Source organism: Empidonax traillii, unplaced genomic scaffold (genome assembly GCF_003031625.1).
Source record: "Empidonax traillii isolate 1590-97213 ecotype Southwest subspecies unplaced genomic scaffold, ASM303162v1 scaffold1008:size296636, whole genome shotgun sequence".
Classification (NCBI taxonomy): Eukaryota; Metazoa; Chordata; class Aves; order Passeriformes; family Tyrannidae; genus Empidonax; species Empidonax traillii.
The window spans coordinates 10,280-30,666 of NW_020956201.1; the positions used below are offsets into that span (position 1 = coordinate 10,280).

The window sequence follows — 20,387 nt, forward strand, 5'->3', positions numbered from 1 at the left end:
TCTGTTTCATTCTCTCATCTGCATTTACAGATGAGGTGACTGCGCTTGTTTTATCTTTAAGAAGTAGAAATATGTTGCTAGGAACACTATAATATGCAAATGGGTTTCGTTTGGGGTGGGTTTTAGGTTTTTTTAATTCTCCTGCCTGCCACAGTGCATTTCTTCTACATGAACCCAGAGCAGAATCAACAAGAGCTCCTTATCCTTCCCTTTCACCAAACCTCCAACTGCAGTCTCTGAGTTAGCGAACTGTGTGTAGCTTCCCCACGCATCTTCCCATAGCCATGGGGAACGCAGCACAGAAAGACTTCTCCATGCGTACAGGATGCAATGAATGTCATGGGAAGCAAAGGGCTGGAAAGACACAAAAATCTACGTCCTCCTGGGTGCTGATGTATCCTGAGCCTTGGATGGGCTCAGGTCTAGACCATCGCTCAAACCAACCTGACAGCTGAGCCCCCCCATCTCCTGCGACCCGTTCACTCAGGCATCCGGGACACCCTTTTGGGCATCCCGGGCTCCAGCAGGAGGCTTTCGCTAGGGGCCTGGGGCAGCTGTGGTTTTGGAGGAGGGACTATGGCGCCAGCAGCAACAGCCGGGGAGGAGGAGCCGGAGCCGTCCCGGAGGAGCTGCTGCCGGGGGCCGGGAGCGGGTTGTGTCCTCCCCGTCCTCGCAGGGAGCGGATCCCTCGCTCTGGTCCCTGCTGTTCCCCAGGTGAGTTTTCAGCCGTTCTGTACCATTCCATCCCCGTTCCCTGCAGCGGGAGGCGGCAGGAGGGGTGACCGGCGGGCAGTGTTGGCTGGCAGGTGGCTGCAGCGGGGTTTACTTAGCGCTTTTCTGTGGATGTAATGCGTGGCTTAGGTTGTTCGGGGGTTTCAATAGTTTATTCTGGATGCCAGCTGCTCTGGCGATGCTTGTGGTATTTTATTTGTATTCCTCTCTGTGCCGTCTGTGTGCGAAGCAGAACATAGAGAATCACCAAGGCAACAGAGCTAATGGGATAGGCATGAAAGTGCTGTCCCTCTCTTTCCTCCTCCTTACCCATTAAAAACAAGTAAAATGATAGGATCTAATAAAAACCTCTCTGGTTTCAGAATAAGGAAAAGTGTATTTTCCAGGGAGGTACTAAAATAAGTCTGTTATTGGCTGGTTTCCATGGTACAGGCCTTAACCCTGTGGTATGAATTCCACTCTATGATTTCTCAATCACTGATTTTGTTTGAATAGGGGGTGAAGTTTAAAAAACAAAAAAATGCCTTCCCCCCCCGGGAAAAAAGAATTACAGTGAACCCCCAGAAGACTGACACTCCCTAATGTAAGTACACTAACCACTCACTGGTTATTTATAATGTAATGCATATATTGGATCATTGGTCCCATTGATCCACTACTTAAAAGTGGGTCCTTGATCCTGCTAACAGGGTGAAGACCTGTCACAAAACAGATAAGGACAGCACATACACTATTAGATTTCTCGTTCACACCTGGAAACCATTCCTATCAAGCAGAATTCATTCATCTCCCTGCTTAATCAATCCTTTCTTTCATATGCTATTGTGAACAGTGCATTCAGAAGCTGAAGCTGTGGAAAGGTGGACCTGCCTTTCTCAGAAGTGTTGATGTATTTTGTGTCAACAACTACGTGACCCCATGAACTGGGATGTTGCCTGTGCAGAGATGGATGGAAAACAATATCCTTCTGTCCTTTACCAACACACGCCCCTTTCACAAGTACAAAATTAAGTACAGAAACACTGGGAAAGAGGTCAGTGAAGGGAAGGAGGGAGGCACTGGTAGGTTGCTGATAACTTTCTGTTGTTAGTTACAGTTAGTACAGTTAGTACAGCTGGCATTTGTGGATACCCAGCCCCAATGAAGGGATGAAAAAAAACCAAACCAAAAGTATTGCTGATGTCATTAAAGAACTCTAAGAACACAACTATTTGGTTCTACAAGTAGTAATTAAAAATATAGAAAAGTACTGGAATTGGAGTAAACTTAACAGTTTACATTTAAAAAGGAAAGAAGCAAAACTCTTACCTTAGAACACATTGAAAGTGTTTGCCTTAGCCATGCCTCAAGCCAGTTTCTTATCAGCATAGCTCAAACAAAACTACACTGGTGTTACAATGGCCCATCTTTGTTTATGGTATCTGTCATTCCTAAATATCAAATATTTCATTATAAACTGAAGGCTTGATAATTGTGAAAATCAGCTCTGACTTACTTCCAACAATTTAGCAAGGAAGGAATTTCTTGGCTCAAAAGTTCTGGCATAACTTCACTGGTGTTTAATATGGTCAGAGCAATGTAAAAGATTTTAAGAAATTTAGCTGATGGAGAGTAACAGAGAAGAATACTAGCAAACCTTGTCTTCAGGTATTTGCATGCAACTCTTGCTGGCTTAGACTTGTGAAACTACAGTAAATATTTGCCCCCCAAAAAATCTGACACACAAAACAGTGCACTGCCATATGTCCTGTTAGAATCTACAAGAAGTGGACCAGTTAGACTGCACACATACAATCACAACATGGACCTTATTTCCCACTCTGAGAAGTCCCTCTATGGAATATAAGCAGTAAAAAAGAGGCTAACCTGAATACAGACTGCAAGTTTTGAATAGTCCTGACCTTCATTCATAGATTCAAAGGCATCTTCTCTTACTTACATATTCAGTCAATGTGTTTGTGACTAGTGGCATCTAACAGAGCCACGCTCTTGAAAATTCCCCTGAAAATCAAGCTGGATCTGGTCAGGCTTAAGTTAGAGGAAAAGTGTCCATTCATGAATCTTTAGAAATCCCCTGGAGCTTTAGAAACTATAGTTGTTGTTCTAACTTTAATAAATGGTCACTTGCAGTGCCATGCACACAGGGCCTTTGACACTTTCAGAGCTAGAGGTCCTCCTAAGTGGTGTTGACAGCAAATAACCTTTATCTTTGTGCTGATAAGAGGCACAAATAGATATATAGATTATATATATATATATATATATATATAACTGCTTTACTTTTAAGGAGGAATGAACAGGTTAGCACAGATCATTGTGATACTAAAACTCATATTTTTTTATTTTATTATTTCTTGTCTTTGTAAGCTTAATACTGTTCTTCTGTTAGTTTCTGTCTCTTGTTCTTATATACAGCACACAGACGTGTGCAAAAACCATTAAATCTGGAATTAGGCTAGGAGGGTTTTTTCACCTGAACTATGGGGAAAAGACACCACTGAGAAGTGTTCCATTTGGAAAACTGTGTTATTTGCATCTCTCTAACTTTTCCATCTTTAATGCTTTCCTCAGGTCTGCAACAATGGTAAAGGAAGATGTAGATAACACTGAAGATTCTGAGCCATCAGTATGTGAGAGGAATGGCATGATTCCTATGAACGAGCAAAGCGAGGTAATTAACTCAGATCTCTAAGTATAATGCTAGTCAGAGGGAACCCTCCTTTTCCTTTCCTTTTTCTTCCTATATTGTTAAAATCCCTGAATCTGAAGAGAATGCACATAGAAATCTCCTTAGCGGGAATTTCTTATAATTAACACATGTTCAGTTTGTATAGTCGGTGGTATGTTGGATTGCTGGAAATCAGTGGTTGCTTGAGATGGAAAATGTATCAGCATACATTTTATGGAAGAAAATTATGTGGCCTTAAGATTACTTCTTGGCTTTCAAATTGCACTTATCAGTCCACTTGCTGAAAGTTGTTAATGCATATTTCTTATCTAATAAAAATTTTAAAAGTCCCCACTGTTAAGCTTCTATGCCTATTTCCAGTATTCTTGGAAATGTCTATGGCTTTAAAAAAGACTTGGAAGTAAATGCAAGTACGAGTAAAACGTTTAACATAAAAGGCACTGAGAGGTAAGCATACAATATTAAGTATAAAGGTAAGTACTGCGTGCTATATCTTTATGCACATGGTGATCATATGCATATGGTGATCACAGAATCACAGGGTAGATAAACAAGTAATTCCAATCTGAAGGCTCACAAGATTTGTGTTCCAATTGTGACTCTGAGTAAGGAATTTATATATAGAGAGAGTGAGAGAGGGTTGAGACAGATAAATAATCAGGAATGTGGAAGTATTTTAGTGGGGGAGGGCCACATTAGAGGCAGAACTCCCAAGTCTACACTATGACAATGAGCTGACATGAAGGTGAATAATCATAAGGGAAGGTAGATGATTAACTTGTCAAAAATAAAGACGCTAAAATGAAGTGAGACACATATCCAAAAATGGTCAAAAAGTGCTTTGGCTATGAATATGGATAAGTAGATGTATCAGTATAAGAGAACAGTTTCAAGGAACCATTCTTCAAGGGAATAACTCCCAGAGCAGTATTTCTCCATCTCTACTTTGATTTACCAGCTTGAGCCTTCCAGCAATGGATCATGTGAGTAATGCTTGCACTGGCCAGCTGTTTTGTTTCTTTCATATTTGTTTTGTTATTTTGGTTCAAGGCTTTGCAACAGGAGTTATTTAGGAGTTACATTAAAGAGAGTGTCTCACTGGAATTATGCTAATTGTTAACTTTATTGTGAAATCCAGTCTGGAAGCAGAACCCTATCAAACTGTAGAAAATTTTAATAACTATTTAGTTTGTATACAAGACAAGCTGAGCCTGGCCTGTTATTATTGTTTCTTCATCAAATATGCAGATGTTGTTGCTGCACAGGTGCTGTTTGTGTTGGGACAGTTGCATATAAAAGGCAAATGGCCTGCAGTCTCTCCCATGCAGTTCTTTGTGCCATGATAAAAACAAACACATAACCATGAATGCAAAACTACAAAGCTGGATGTGGCTGTTTAGTTAATGTAGTCATCTGTAGCCAGTGTGGATCTAGTGCATCCCAGGTGATTTCAGGTCTTGTGCACTACTTCAGATACGTACAGTGCCACCTCTGAGAGAGCCTCCTTTCCATTCAGCAGGGACCAACAGCAGATGCCAAAGGTACCGATGGGAATACACAAACAGAAGAAACTGCTCTCTTGAACCACTGCGCTCAGCAACCTCCAGAATCAATAGCAGGGTCGTCAGTACCTGGGAGAACATGGAGGCAAATATTTGCTTGTCCTCCTCAGGGTTTATTGGCCCAAACAGTGACAAATGGTATGTAAGAAAGACAAAGTTTGATTAAAATGAGAAATGGCAAATGTAGTATTTGTTTCTCTGAATGGGATGATATCTGTCCATTGTCCTTTAAAACAATGAAGGGAAACAGCTGTGTTTTACTCATCAGACTTTTGTTTTAATGTTTTAGCAGAGAAAAAAAAAGAAGTAAAACAAAGATTTGAATGTTCGGTTTTTGTTTCTCCATCCTCTCTTACATGTTTATCATGGTAGGTGTGTTTTTGCACTGCAGACTGTTTTCATCAGAAGAAAAACCTCCTAATTTTTGTCTTGATATTTTGTTTTGGTATGAGAGTATTAAGGTGATTCTAAATACAGTGGTATATTTGGCATACTGGATGGCTCTTTGTTTAATAAGGCAATAAATATAAGACTTTGCAGTGATACCTTCTTTTGTTCCTTAATACCCCAGGCTTGCAAAGTCAGGAATCCTAACTACAACGTAAACCAACCCATTTTGGTTTAGATTTGTCCTGAACTTCACAGAAGAGATGCTTAGCTAGCAAGTTACTTAAACTTTTTCCTAACAAAAGACACATCCTGTGGCTTTGACTGTTTCCACAGCCTCCATTCACCCTCACTTGGGATTCTGAGGCTTTTATGTTTGGAAATCTGCTGATTTTCCCTTTGACACCTGTCACCCTCAAGTAAGATCCAATCTGAAAATGCAGTATATTTTCCTATGATCATGAGAAGAGGTCATGTCCAGAGACGTGACTTTCTTCAGAATGTTTTTCCCAAGGATAACAATGTAATGTGCAAGCAGATCCAGTCCAAAAATTATACTTCAATTCTTTTTAAAATTAGGCTGGAGCTGCAGTCATGAGTTTGAAGATATGCCAGGCTGTTCAGTAGCAGGTTTTACTGTGGTTCTGAAGTAGCTGAAGGAAGATAAGCAAATGCAAGATAAGTTAGTGAAAGTCTTTGCTTTAAATTTGGAACATGTGAAATGCTTTCCACAGTGGCCCAAGGCTCACTCAGTACATTCTAATCTCTAATGATGTTCCTGTAACTGTGTTTTTTAAGTATCTTAGCATCTATAAAATCAGAACATCAGTTAAGGGACCATCAAAGATTAAATGCATTGTTATGATTAAACTAATTTTTAAGACAATTTTATTTCTGAAAGTTGAGGTAACTTTTTTCTTCAGGAGAAAAACAAATGTGATCCAACAGCAATGTTGTTCCTGAGAGATTATTGAAAATTAATATTTCTTGGTTTCTTCCAGTTGCAGTCGTGGTCCTGGTTTGGGCTGTGGTTTGGTCCATAACTGGGGCTGAGTGTCTCCCGGGTGGAAATCTGTTTGGAATTCTATTTCTTTATTTTTTTGCTGTCATTGGAGGTAAAACTTTTGGACTCATCAAAATACGAACACTACCCCCTCTCCCTGCTCTTCTGGGTAAGATATCATTCCTTCTTTTCTTCCTGCACGTTTTGTGTTGTTTAAATCACCAGGCAGTATCTGCAGGCTAGGCATGTTTGGATTGGGAACAACCAAACTGTGTCACACTCCAAATCTGTACCTTTTCCAAGTGACATTTTCTGGTCCTCTTCAAGAGGGTGCAAAATTCCCCAAACTGGCTCAGGTGAAATTGTTACTAAGGCTCTTCTCTTAATTCTTTGGGGGTCAGAGAACTGTATACCTACAGATTCAGATTTTATTGTCCTCCAGTCCCCTCTGTCACAGTTACTTAAAATTTGGGTTTAATAATACCAAACAGGAATCTTAATCCAGACCTCTTGTTGTAGTAGAATAATAAATTCATAGCAAAACTATTGCTGAGCTGTTTCATTGGTTTCTTACACAATGAAAACATTTTCAGAAAAAACATATTAGGAATTCCCTACTACTAGTAGTCCAAAGAATTTCTTTTTTCTCCTTCCTTTATTTCAAGATAATTGAAACATGAAAAAGTGAATTCTCCACAAAGAATAATTCTTCTGAAGAGAGTTATTCTGAGTCAATCATAAGATTGTTTTTCACATCAACATCCTATTTTATTATACATAGAAATGCAAAGTAGAAATGGGAGATGAAAATAACATCTTCGGAATGTTTTCAGACTTCTTTCCTAGAGGAGGTGTCAGTTTTGCTTATATCAGTACAATATTGTGAAGTGCTGTGATGTCAGTGAAACTGGAAAATGAAGCTCCAGGTTCTTCTCACCAGTTGTGTGCTGTCCCCTTGCTATGCTTACTGCACAAATGAGTAAAGCTGTTGACAGACAGTAACACTTCATGGCAGAGTGGGCTTACAGATACCTGCCAGTAGTGCACAGGTGTGACTTTGTAACCTGCATAGCTAGTGTTGAGCCTCCTACAGTCTCCATGAGGCCGCATGTGCGTTCTTGCAGTGCTTAGTTTCACCAGCAAGAAAAAATTCAAATGAGAGGGAGGGAAGTTTTGCATAGAACATGAGTGCCTGTAGTAATATGAACACAGAATGTCACACACAGTGAGTCTCCCTTTCTAAAGTAAACACCCCCCCTTAAACAAATAAAAATGTTTCTGGCCATTTGGATTCTGTTTGTTTGGGTTTTTTTTTTAATTACGTCTGTATCTAAAAGTTATGAGATGAGCATGAAAGTGCTTGTCAGACAGGTAATACTGGACAACAGAAACTTAAGCGTGACAGCACATGTCTGTTGAGTTGTTTAGGACTGAGTTCATTGTTCCAATCCCCAGTCTTTGAGGAAAATTGGAGAAATCTATGACTCAGAAGAAGAGATGGACAGTGTCTTTGAATATCCTAGTTTTACATTAAAAATGCAAATCTGGTACTCTTACATGCGTTTAACCCACTTGTGCTAGGTGCAATAGAGTGTAGTGGGGCTGGCTAAGCACTTAAGCACCTTATAGTGAGCCTGTGTTTCAGGAAAAAAGGAGTGAAATTGGTACTGAAACAACCACACAGTATATTTTAGGTACACATTGCAGAGAGGTTTCTGCAGCAGGCAACATGGAGCAGAACAGCGAAGATACCCTTTGAGGTGGAGACTTTTGCTTTGTTAAGTAGATTTCTAGGGTAGTTCTGGTGACTTGGACCTCATATGCAGGCATTGCAAAAAGCATGTGAATATTATACTACCCTCATATAACTGTCATGAGGTACTGCAAATTAATTATGCCATGCTTTTTTTCCAGGAGGTGGTAGGAAGAGACATGTTTAGAGCGTTACAGGACAAATCAAGTCCACAGCTGAGGCTCACACCAAGCTGGGAGCAACCTGAGCACAATGATTATTTACTTTTTGTCTTTTTTTGTTTCCTGTTTCTAAACGTGACTAATACAACATTATGCCACAAAAATGTATCTTTGAATTATCAAGATTTACAATGAATCTCTGCAGATCTATATCTAAAGTCAACTTCTCCTGTACTTTTCCATATCCTTCTGGAGCTGCAGTTCCAATAGCTTTGCAGGAATTCTCTGATTCAACAGTTTCACTGATATTTGCAAAAGGTTAGATCTTGCAAGTAGCTCCAATTGAGGATAACACCAAGTTTCTGATTTCCCTGCCCCCTTTTTTCCCCTTTGTATAAGAGTCAGATTGCCAGAGCACTTTAAAATCTTTAGGTTAGTCCATGATTAGCTGTTTTAGATTATATTTCCCCAACCTCAGCATTATGGTTTTTGTGACACATGCATTTCTTACACCTAAGAGGACTTTTAACGATTTCCAACTTCTGAGATTAATACACAGTATTAGAAGATCTTCCTCTTTTCATGTTAAAACAAACTAAGAAGAAAGAAAAATCTGTAAGGATGCAAAGGTGTCTTTGCTTATGGTAAGTAATCAACCTGCACCTGGCGAACACAACCAAATTCTATTGACTCAGACTACAACTGTGTGTCAGCATCCTGCAGGATTTGTTGGTGACCTGTATTTTCTTAGACCACTTCCACTGCTTTAGACACGTTTCTCTCTTTTCATGCCTTAGTCCCGTTGTTAGAACATGTCTAATAATTCAGAACATGAATTGTTACTTTCTCCTCTCGTAAATAAATAATATGGTGTCTATTTTTAAGAATGCCGTGCAAGCTTTTCTCGTGCAGTAAAACCAAATCATTTACAGGAGCTTTCATCTGCTTTCATTTAAGGGATGTTACTTGCTGGTTTCCTAATCCGAAATACTCCGTTCATTAGTGACTTTGTCCAGATAAACGTACGCTGGTCTGCAGCACTGAGGAATATTGCTCTTTCCATTATCTTGACCCGAGCAGGACTCGGCCTGGATCCAAAGGTATGGCACCAGCCATGTGTGTGAGGCAAAGTATACAGCAGCTCTCTCAAAAAAATTGAATAACTGGCTCTGTTAAAAATGTTGAATTGTTCAGTCTTGGAGAATCTGCAAATTAGATCATTACAGAAAGCGTAGCTTATATTGTATAATTATATGTATGTTAATATTGACAGTTGAATTTGTAGAGTAGGCAAGCAATCTGAAAAATACCTGCAGAGAACTGATTTTATCACTGTTTTCTCCCTTGCCTTAAAGAAATCTCCTAAATTCTGTAAACATCTTGAGGATGTGTGCTCAGTCATGGTCTGTCAGAAAGAGTTTACGCTCCCTGACAAACTCCCTGTTAGTTTATACTGACAAAATAAAACAAGGAATGAAAGGGATCCCCAGTCCTTGAAAGAATATTCTGGTGTGGACAGAAATCCAAAAAACACAACCAAAAAAAATGTGAAACTGTATGACTTTTTTGACTGTTTTTTTTTTTTTTAAATTACTGCCATTTTAATTAATCGCATTAATTGCAAAGATGAGTCCTACTGCACTACAGAAACAATGATTCACATCACAGCTCAGCCCGTAACAGTCTGGTGAACAAGAAATAGTCTTCCTCTACACACTCTGAAGCGTGATGGTCCATAAATTAATGAAGGCAAGGTTTTGCTCATTCAAAACCAGCTGGCTGAAGTAAAGCTGTAGCATATTAGTCCCTACCTATTTAAGGAATCACTTAAGAGTTTATATAAAACTTAGGTAAAATATAGGTAATTCAGAACATGTAAACTGATTTTTCTTAACCAAGAAAATCTAGAGAGTTGCCAATGCTTCAGATATTTAGGAAAATAAGGTTTTGTCAATATTGAAAAACATCTGGTTTCCTATGTCATCATCATATTTTTTTTCCAAGACGTTGAAGCTTGTATGAGCACAAACTGACACAGTCTGGATGCCCCCTTCTGTGAAATTACACTTCTTTTTACTTCATGACAACTTTCTTTTTACTGAGGGAACCTCGTCTTTGACTCATTTTTCTTCCATGTGGCAATCAAAACTGTAATTTTGACTCTGTATGTGGCAGTGCTTTGATGCAGTTACAATTGTTCTTCGTGTAATTGAAGCTGTAAAGACAAAAATGTCAGTAGGTCTGCTCGGCCCTGATTATGCTGGGATAAACTGGACTGGTAAAAAGGGGAACTCTCATGGATTTATTTTATTTTATTTGTCAAATCAGGGGCGTGTCCTGAGCATAGTCACATTTGTGATTAACTACTAAGGACAGCTGTTAGAAGCAGGTATGCCAATTTAGAGAAAACATTTTTTAAAAAGTTACTGAGCCAAGAGGAACTTAATCTGCTCAGAATATCCAGAGAGAGAGAGCTGAAAGAGATGCTGCTTGGCTCCTTGCGCCAAAGTTACGTAGTTCTACAACTTTTCATGATTTTTTTCTTAAATTTTTGTGGGTGCTTATGCAACTTCTGAGATTATAGCAAAATCTTGTGTGGGTGGAGCAAATGACCTCAAGTCAGTGTGGGTAAGTCAGCATTGTTGAGGGTACACTTTTCAAATGGTTCCCAGCTTGTCCAGCCTCTCATATTTAGTTTGCTTTGTACAAGAAGCCAAGCCAAAGAGAATTTTTTGCCTCTCCTTCCTATGACATGCAGGAACCTTGTCAAACCTAGATTCACTGCCACACTTGAAATTTTACATCCAAATCCCGTTGTGCTCGAGTCTATCTCCAGTTTAGGCCATGTCACATCCTATAGTGCAACTCAGACAGGATTCTTTTAATACACCAGATCAGATTGTAACTGTATTTCCTCTCTATAAAGCTGAGGCACAGCCACTGATGTGTTTGTATCATTGCAGGCTCTTAAGAAGCTCAAAGCAGTCTGTTTACGGCTGGCTTTTGGACCGTGCCTCTCAGAAACATGCATAGCTGCTGTTCTTGCCTACTTCCTCCTGCATTTGCCGTGGCAGTGGGGATTTATATTAGGGTAATGTATCTTCTCTTCTCCTGTACGAGGTGCCTGTTTTCATGCTGCAGTTAAATGATCCGAGTGTGGTTAGTTCTCTAGGCCAAGCGGAGACCTCAGGTCAATGCCAGTTAGGAAGCTGTGCTCAGCTCCTGTGGTCATTTGCTTCCATTCGTGTCTGGCTCTGTGGCTGATTTAAGGGTCATATTTCCAGGCTGTGGAGGAGTATTTGCATCATTACTCTTCTCTGTTTGTGATCTGAGCACTGGAAGAAGGATGGTGCAATCCCTGAGTCTTCAACCACAACACAGGGGGCTTTTAGGGACAGAAGATTTTACCACAACTTAGAGAATCTTCATACTGGAATTCAGAATTTCCCCCAAGAGAGATGCACATAGGACAGTCCTCCTATCACAAGTCGCAGGATAAGGGTATGGTGTGGATAATTCTGGAGTAATACCCTTGAAGAGAAAATATTTTCCATCTAGTTCTATCTAAATTGGTGGACATAGTCCAGATCCATATACTGGAGCAAGATGGGTGAACTCCTCTTCCACACACTGAATTTTATGAGAAGGAATGGGCTACTGAGTCATAAGCATGTCTAGACCAGGTTCCTAAATGGAACAATCAAGGTATCTATCAGGGGAGCATAACTGGCCTGTGGTGTAGCCTCAGGTTTTAGTCTGGAGCCCTTTTAATACTTTTGAGTTGGGCAGAAAGTAAGAGCTGATTACAATTTGCATAGAAATATCCCTGCTTTTAATTAGAAGGGAAAGGTAAGGAAATTACCTTATATAAAGGTCTAGTTTTTTACGCTTCAAAAGAATTTGACCATGGGGCCAGAACATTTTGAATTTTTTTAGTTCATTCCTTTCTTTTTAACAGAGCCTGAACCTATGTGTTTTCAGTTTTGTTATAGGTGCAGTCTCCCCAGCTGTGGTGGTTCCCTCCATGCTGATTTTACAAGCTGGGGGATATGGGGTGGAGAAAGGTGTCCCAACTTTGCTAATGGCAGCTGGCAGCATTGATGACATTCTGGCTATCACAGGCTTCAACACTTGCCTTGGGATGGCTTTCTCCTCCGGTATGCTGGTTAATCTGTACCTGGTGAAATTCAGAACAAAGAGTGATATTTTGAAGAACACGTGCTCTGCTATGACTGGCTGGTTTGTAACTTAATGTCATCTCCTTATAAAGTTCATGTGTGGACTTGAATACTGAGTTGGAAATTGCTCTTGTTCAAAAGTCTTGGTGTAACATTGCCTGCTGAGTTGTGGGTCATCATAACTTTCAGAGAACATTTTTCCCTGTCTGCGTTCTTAGCTGCCAAGTCTGGTCCCTGCATGCCCAACATAAACCTTTCAAATTTCCCTGGGTTTGGCAATGTTCTTGCAGTGGCTCTTTCTCTGGCTTGTCTTGCACGTTTTCTTGCCATGAGCTTTCAGAGAAAGTTGCACTATCCAGTTCTTTCAGACCCATAGGTTCCCTCCTCAACTCCCTTGCCCCAAGTAATTTAAAACAGACACTGTCCTGTAATCACCCTCATAGGTCTGCAGTGTGGTTTGTGTGTGAAGGGTCTGTGTGTGGCTTACTAAACACATTTTTTGTTTGCCAAATAGGTTCTACTCTGTACAACGTGCTCCGCGGAGTGCTGGAGGTTGCTGTTGGCATAGCAGCTGGGGGGATTCTGGGAATGTTTATTCGGTATTTCCCAAGCCGTGATCAGGTAAAAACCCAGTTAAAAAAAAACTTTTTATAATATAGAGTTCTTTGTCGTGGGATGATTTTCTTCATTCATTTCCAAGCTTCACATGAAGCTGGTGTTGGGAAAGCTGTGCACAGTGCTAAACATCTTCCAGGTTGCAAAGCCTGTCAAGTGACAATGTGTTTTATAGGTGATTACTTGTTCACTGCATCAATAATGATATATGATCTCATAGTCCTTCCTGATGCAGAGTTTGGAAACCAGTTCACCATCCTGTTCTCATTAAAGGTAGTGGAAATTTCAGACAGTAAAATAATAATTTATTAGATTAATGTGATACATTTACTCCTCTAAGGTGTATCCAGTAGGCCTAAGATTAAAAATTAATAAAGGAGACATATTGGAGGCTTAAAGTGATTGAGCATATCATTAGCACTAATTAGAATGTGTTGCTTTCAATAACAATTAAGCTTACAGAAAGTGGCAGATGAACGTAGTATTAAGGAGCAATTAAATGAACAGAAAATTATGGGAGAAAGTAGATCTGTTCTGGACTACTGAAGTTGCTTCGCAAAGCATCCACTGCCCTCAGTGGGACCAAATTTTCTTACTATTAAATAACATAAGAAGTGTGATACAGGAGCTAAATAGATAAGATAGGAGTGGGGAACAACGGTAGAGAGAGAACTGTCTGCTGTGAGACTGAATCACATAAAAATGGCCCTGGCAAACGTTTGTTTGACTTGTCCTTAAAAGCATGTGGTGCCAAGGATTTCACTTCTTGTTGGATAAACTGGTTTAGTACTTGACTGCACAAGTAGAAAATCCTGTGCATTATCACAGAGTTGAAAGGAAGGCTGTCAGAACACAGCATTGTGTTCCTTGTGATACAAAAAGCCTATTGGCAATAAGATTTTGGATGGGCAGAGGAAAGAAAATCCTAAATTTTAAAAATTTATATTTCTTAGAAATTAATGTCAAAACAAACAAACAAAAAACAAACTCAACCCAAATGAGTAGTTCAAGCCTCACTTGAAAGCTTTGAGTCCTTCAAACTTGTTAATTTTTTTTTTTTCAAAATTTTAGGAATTACCTTTTTTCATCCACTTCTTAAAGAAATTTGCTTTTTTATTTGTCTCTTTCCTTGGCTGCAGGCATCTCTGGCATGGAAGAGATCATATTTTGCACTTGGATTGTCCATGTTTGCTGTTTTTGGCAGCATCTACTTTGGCTTTCCTGGATCAGGAGGACTCTGCACATTAGTCTTAGCCTTTATTGCAGGTGTGGGATGGTCTGATGAAAAGGTGAATGTTTACATAAGAAGCATACCATACCCAAACTCCAATGAATGTACAGCCTGACAGGAATTTGAATTTCTGTCAGGAGTGGTAGTGGTGTATTTGTGAAGCTTCACAGGGTGTATAGATTAAAAACAAACAAACAAAAAAAACCCCACCCCAGCACATTCTACATTTATTTTCTAAGTCTTTGTCTGTCTTTACCATGACAGTTACCAGGTATGTGAGTCGATGTCGATACAGAGCCTGGCCTGCTGACAGAGAAACGCTCTCAAGCTTTTTGTAGGCATCTTAAACTATGTAAAGGAGACCTAGAAGGCACTTGACTAGGAATCAAAAGCTTTATCTCCTAGCTCTGTGAGTGTCTGTAACCTTACACAGTCACTTTATGGTAAAATTTACAAACAGGTGTCCAAATGTAGTTGTGCATATTGGCCTGAATACCCTGAGGTTTTGTTCTCCATGGGCTTGGGGGGTGAAATGAAAAACAGTAATTAACCATTCTCTCTCATCTTTCCTAAATCCCAGCCAGTGTAATGTGGATAACTTAGAGAGCAGGGTGTACACAGTAACTGGTGATTTAAGGCCATACAAAAACAATATAAAAGACTGCTTTGAAGTCACTTTCTCTTAGTTGCTAAGCCTACTTCCTCTTACTGTTGCTGCCTCACTGCACTTTTGCACCTTAGTATATGTCTCACTGCCTCTTTTGCTTGATACCATCTTACATTTAATGTTTTGAGGGCATCTTTCCACAGCTGTAGCTTTGCAACATGCAGTGGGAAAAGAGAAAGGAAAGGGGATCACATAGAGCAGAGTCCATGTTATTATCTCCATCTAGACCCTGACTTTACTAAGATCTCAAAGTTTGTTAAAACGATGGAAGAGAAACTATGGTTGTCCAATTTTAAAGGATGAGGGACTCTTCTTGGAGTTAAGGACATTGCAACTGATAAAGTTTTCTTTTGAAGAGCTTTTAGACCCTTTCAGGAGAAGGACCTTAAAAGAGTATATGCAGTCTATAAAGGTTTAGTTTAAATTCTTTTGATCTGTGAATGAAGCTTCTTGGCCTTAAGTACACTGATGTCAAATGCCTTAGGTCTTTTTCAGCAGATACAGCCAGAGATGTCTGTGTACTGTGTACTCAATATATTATCCAGAAGCTCCCTGCTAAGCTTCTCAAAGGCCACTACCTCCCACTGTCCGTGGTGGAAGTCACTTGGCAGACACTGTCCACGGAGAACAATGAACATTGTACCTATTGCTGGAACAGTAAAACAGGCAGTAAACAGCCTGAAATCTATAGAGGATTTTTTTTTTTTTTTGCTAAAAATTAGAAGGGTGAGATAACAAGGAGAAATTAGACAAATAATGTTTAGAAGTCTGTATAATTCCACCTCAATCTCTCTAAGGTTATAGAAATTTTTGTATTACAGTAACTACCATTCCATTGACTGAAGAGCAAGAGGCATTACAGGATCAGTCCCAGAGAGAACACAGAGGATGGAACATCTCTAGGCCTTGGACTAATTATTAAGTGACAAAGCACAACACTTACATTTTCCACACACTCCAACCTGAAGGTTCATTTGCTATTGTAGAAAACACTTAATTTAAAAGAGAAGTGCTATTCCATATGTTATGTGTACCTTTTCATATAAGTGGAAGATTTCTGTTTATCCTGGAAGCAGTTGTTTTAGGAAAATTGTTAGGTGTAAAGTTCAAACACAAGGAGAAAAGATGGTTTTGCCTTTATACAGTATATTGCACTGGAAAGTTCAGCACTTGTTACTGGTATGTGATTTCAGACTTGCTCAGACTAATACTCTGAGGCACACGGTGCGACTCTTGGGGATGGTCCTGTGCAGGGCTGGGCATTGGACTCAGTTAATCCCCGTGGGTCCCTTCCAACCTGGCATATTCTGTGATTCTGTAACTTTGCTCCTGCTGACATGGAGAGAGGCCTCTGACTGAGTGCAGCACGAATAGAGCTAGATCATCGCTGAAACTTTTGAGGGTCTGACTGCTCTCAGATACAAATGGAAGAACATGTTTAAATATGACAGTTTCCTAGGGCTCAGAAACTTCATGACAAAGCTGCTGAAATTTCATCTTCCTAAATACTGAAAATCAACAATGCTTTATTTTCCTCCTGTCTGAAAACTGCTCTGTTACTGTTCAAACAGCAGTGATTTTTATTTCTCTTCTTGAGATATCAAACATTTATTTGCTAGCAGAGCTAGACACAGTCTGACCTTTGAAAGGGGTGCAACTGATTTTGAATCTTTTAGTATTAGCTTAAAAAACAAGGAGCAATTCTGGACATCTTTATGATGATTTTTTACTTTGTTCTATGATTAATTAAATGTTGTGTCTACTTGGCCATCTTTTATGAATTTACAGATCAGTTTTGTTTTCAATGCAGAGGGACGTAGAAAAAATTGTGACGGTTGCATGGAATATCTTCCAACCTTTTCTTTTTGGTTTAATTGGAGCAGAAGTATCTGTTACATCCCTTAGGCCTGAAACAGTTGGTAAGATCATTCAGATTATCCAGCTTTCATTACTACCTTCCAAAGATTCTCTATAAAGAAATCTAAAGCAAAGCAGACTATGGCCCCAAAAAACAAAAAAACCCCAAACCCAACCCCACTGTAAAGCTACAGTTTTAGGAGCTTTACTCCCCTCAAGCACCTATGCACAAAAGTACTGAGAAGTGTTTGTCTTTGTTGCAGGGCTCTGTGTTGCTATATTAGGCATTGCCCTAGTTGTGCGAATCATAGCAACGTTCCTCATGGTGTCTTTTGCTGGGTTTAATTTCAAGGAGAAAGTATTTGTCTCACTGGCATGGATGCCCAAAGCCACTGTCCAGGTAAATAGTCCAACATCACTTTCATTCCAGGCTAAATCTATTGTCCTTAGCAAAGCTCCTTGTAATTAGCACAGCAGTAAACAGGGACAGGTTCAGGCTCAGTGACACCAGAGTGTAGTGTATTGACAGTTCATATTCTAAACCACCCTAAGTCTGCTTGAAAAGTGCATGGAGAACCTTCTGTGTGATGGTGTTTTGCTTGTATCCTGGGTTGTACTCTTAACAATGACAGTGAAGTGTAGGTAAGTCGTAGGAAGTTAAACTATTTCCCAGCCGCTGCAGATTATTGTGTCTCTACATACAGATTGTGAGAACTCTCAATAAAAAGGCAAAAGCATTTCCCTCTCACACATAAAATGTCTGCAGGGACAGTCACATCAGAGACTCAGAATGGGTTTCAGTTTGTGTTCGTTTTGGTGAGGTGCAGTCTACGAGAGTCATACTACTAGAGATGCCTCAGGCTGGCTGCATTCCTGCTCCTTTATTTCAATGATCATTAAGTCATTTAGACTTTGCCTCAATAGCATGATTACTTGAAAACAAAAGTTAATAATGAAAGCAAGCAAGGATTATTGCAAGATTAGTGAACAAATTTTCAGAAACCACTACTAGTTGATTAGTGTTGGGATGAATTCTCAAAGGGTGGCATTTCAACAGCTGTAATATGCAATATACTGGCCCATTTCATTAATCACACATTCTCCAGATGTGGATGAGATAGCAGCTAAGCAATGTTCTTCACAGGGGTAATTCACCCAGATAAACTCATCAGCTTAGGGAATTCAAAATGTAGCCAAGTGGAATTGTACTCGTAGGTGTAATATGTTTACTTTTCTATGTACTGCCTAGAAACTGATGGGTTGAATGTACCAAATATGTCAAATTTATGTGAAATGTTGACTGATGATTGGTTCCTTTTTTTTCCTCTTCCAGTGCTAAAGGTTGTTTGTTCCATCTCAGCAATGTTTTCTTCCCTGCAGGCTGCAATAGGTTCTCTTGCCCTGGATACAGCAAGAAGACATCAAGATGAGCAACTGGAAAAGTATGGAATGGATGTACTGACAGTAGCTTTCTTGGCTATCTTGATTACTGCTCCTATTGGAGCCCTGGTTATTGGCTTGGCAGGGCCCAGACTTTTGCAGAAGGCTCAGACAAATAGCAAGGAGGATGAGGAAGGTGCTGAGGCTGGAGAAGAAGCAGAGGCCCGTGAACCTTCGTGAGACAGACATCTACAGGAATATGGTCCTTCAAGCCTTACACTTTTGTTGAGTAAACATGGCATGTCTGTAATCTCGCTGGAGGAAACTAAAACAAGTATCAGTTACATCTGCTATTTTTAAAGCAGCCCTGGTGGAGTTCTATAAAATATTTTTATGTGTGGATGGTGCCTTGAGATGAAATAGCTGAATGTAGAGTGAACAGGCTGACCAAGCAGTGAGTCACTCAGCAGTCAACAGTTACTCAAAATGTGTGCGTGGTGAGGCCAGGGAGAGGGTTAGAATTGTTCAGGCATGGAGTGGAGTCATGAGGTGGAATACAAACAGAAGAAAATGGAGACTAATGTGAATAACTTCTTGATGCTTGAAACTGGGCTGTAAGATGACAAGTTCAGTAGCTCAAAGAAAGCAACTTCCAAATAAGAGACTGCTGACATATACTGAACAAGTCCTGCCAAGAGTTGGTGATTCCCTCTCCTTCCTCGTTTGTGTTTCTAAAGCTTGCCTTTTCCTACTGCTGTTCTTTCTCACAGCTGATGCACTCCTCTGTGCCTTCAGGGGACTGTCAGCTCTGGTCAGTGCAAGAAATAGCAAGTGGTATTTCTGTGCTAAAAGAACAGTTGGGGCCCTCGCAGACTGTGGTAATACAGGTGTCGGCGCTGGTAGAAAAAAGGACAGAGTTTAAATATGGGATGAGGGTTGTGGGGAGGTTATAAGGAATGTGAAAGGGTTGTATGGGACTGGGAAAGCTGCTTCTTCACCTGTGTACGTCAGCCTTCACAGATGATGTCAAGGGAGGGAAAGTCAGCTCTTTGGCTCTTTGGCCCCTGAGAGTGGCTGTGTTCTGGTGCTACTCCGTGTAGGACAGATGGGAGAGCTCTTCACAGGTAGGGTTTGCTGACAGGGCAAGGCCTCAGCTCCTTCTGGGGAACTCAGCAATAGCAGTATACTTCTCACCAAGATTCGTGGGCCAGCTGGGATCTCCTGTTGCCTTGTCCTAATACCCATCTGGCTGAGAAAATGCTATGACTGGGTCCCTCTCACATCTGCATTTGGATAACTGCAGCAAAGAAAAGCAGGTATTTGCTAAAAATATAGCCAGTTAGTGCTCATTTTTCCAAGAGGTGGCTGGCTGGATTGACTTTGGAGACTGGAGGACTCTCAGATTTGCCAGGGCATTTTTTACTCCTGACTGATGCAGAAGGCTAATATAATGTAAACGAACAGCCTTGAAAATGGCAGTGCAGAGCGGGATGATACAAAGCAAAACAAGCCTCATTCTCACCTGCTTTCAGAAAGGCTGCTGGGGGAAGGCAGGTGTCATGAGTAAGCGGTGTTTAGGACACAGCACTAGCACCGTCTGCATGTACACACAGATCCTGTGGGTCTTTCCAGAAACACAGGATGTGTGTGGCTGTGGATCATGGTAATGACTGGCAATGCTCGTGTCGAATATCTTGCTAAAATATTTCACCAGGGGAAGCAAAAAGGTCAAATGCAGTTTTCTTCATGTTATTTAAATTAAGTGCCCCCTGCACAGTCAGTTGCGTTATGGTTCACATTTGATCTTTTTGAGAAAGCTTCCTGAGAAATACTTAAGGTTCATAGCCTGCAATCTCAGCACAGTGATAAAAATACCAGGAAATTCTTTGGCAATTTTTCCTTTAACAGTTGTCCAGTACACTGGTGGTTTTTTTATTATACACACTGCTGTTCTCTCTGCTTCCTTGGGAATGTACCATCTTTAGTTCAGTTCATGTTTGGCTTCTGACCTGAAAAGATGCTTTCAAACTGCGCATGAATGGTTAAGGGTGTTGCGCTTCGTGGTTATTGTGTCATCCCTTGACTTCTGTGCCTGTTCTGCCCACTTTCCATGGCTAAGGGAAGTTCCTTAAATAGGGGTTGTTGTAATAGGAGGTTGTTGTATTTGGAAAT

General features: G+C 40.3%; 1 protein-coding gene across 2 annotated transcripts; it reads left to right on the forward strand.

Moving 5' to 3' along the window:
• Positions 1 to 462: 462 nt before the first annotated feature.
• On the forward strand, positions 463 to 18,615 carry SLC9B2 (solute carrier family 9 member B2). 2 transcript variants are annotated; one of them, XM_027904087.1, is made up of 12 exons: positions 463 to 714; positions 3,304 to 3,403; positions 4,938 to 5,121; positions 6,372 to 6,542; positions 9,245 to 9,387; positions 11,251 to 11,378; positions 12,269 to 12,444; positions 12,980 to 13,086; positions 14,220 to 14,369; positions 16,789 to 16,897; positions 17,099 to 17,235; positions 18,216 to 18,615. In XM_027904087.1, the coding sequence occupies exons 2-12, from the start codon at positions 3,314 to 3,316 to the stop codon at positions 18,453 to 18,455; spliced, it is 1,635 nt and encodes a 544-aa protein (XP_027759888.1). In that variant the 5' UTR covers positions 463 to 714; positions 3,304 to 3,313; the 3' UTR covers positions 18,456 to 18,615. The 2 variants fall into 2 exon arrangements, with proteins under 2 accessions (XP_027759888.1, XP_027759889.1); XM_027904088.1 differs by having other exon boundaries at positions 4,941 to 5,121.
• The last annotated feature ends 1,772 nt before the right edge of the window (positions 18,616 to 20,387 follow it).

Excerpts from the sequence above, each read along its gene's own strand:
- SLC9B2 (XM_027904087.1), top strand. The coding sequence starts at position 3,314 with ATGGTAAAGGAAGATGTAGATAACACTGAAGATTCTGAGCCATCAGTA. Across the intron at positions 13,087-14,219 it reads ATTTCCCAAGCCGTGATCAG|GCATCTCTGGCATGGAAGAG; the intron begins GTAAAAACCCAG and ends CCTTGGCTGCAG. Across the intron at positions 17,236-18,215 it reads TGCCCAAAGCCACTGTCCAG|GCTGCAATAGGTTCTCTTGC; the intron begins GTAAATAGTCCA and ends TCTTCCCTGCAG.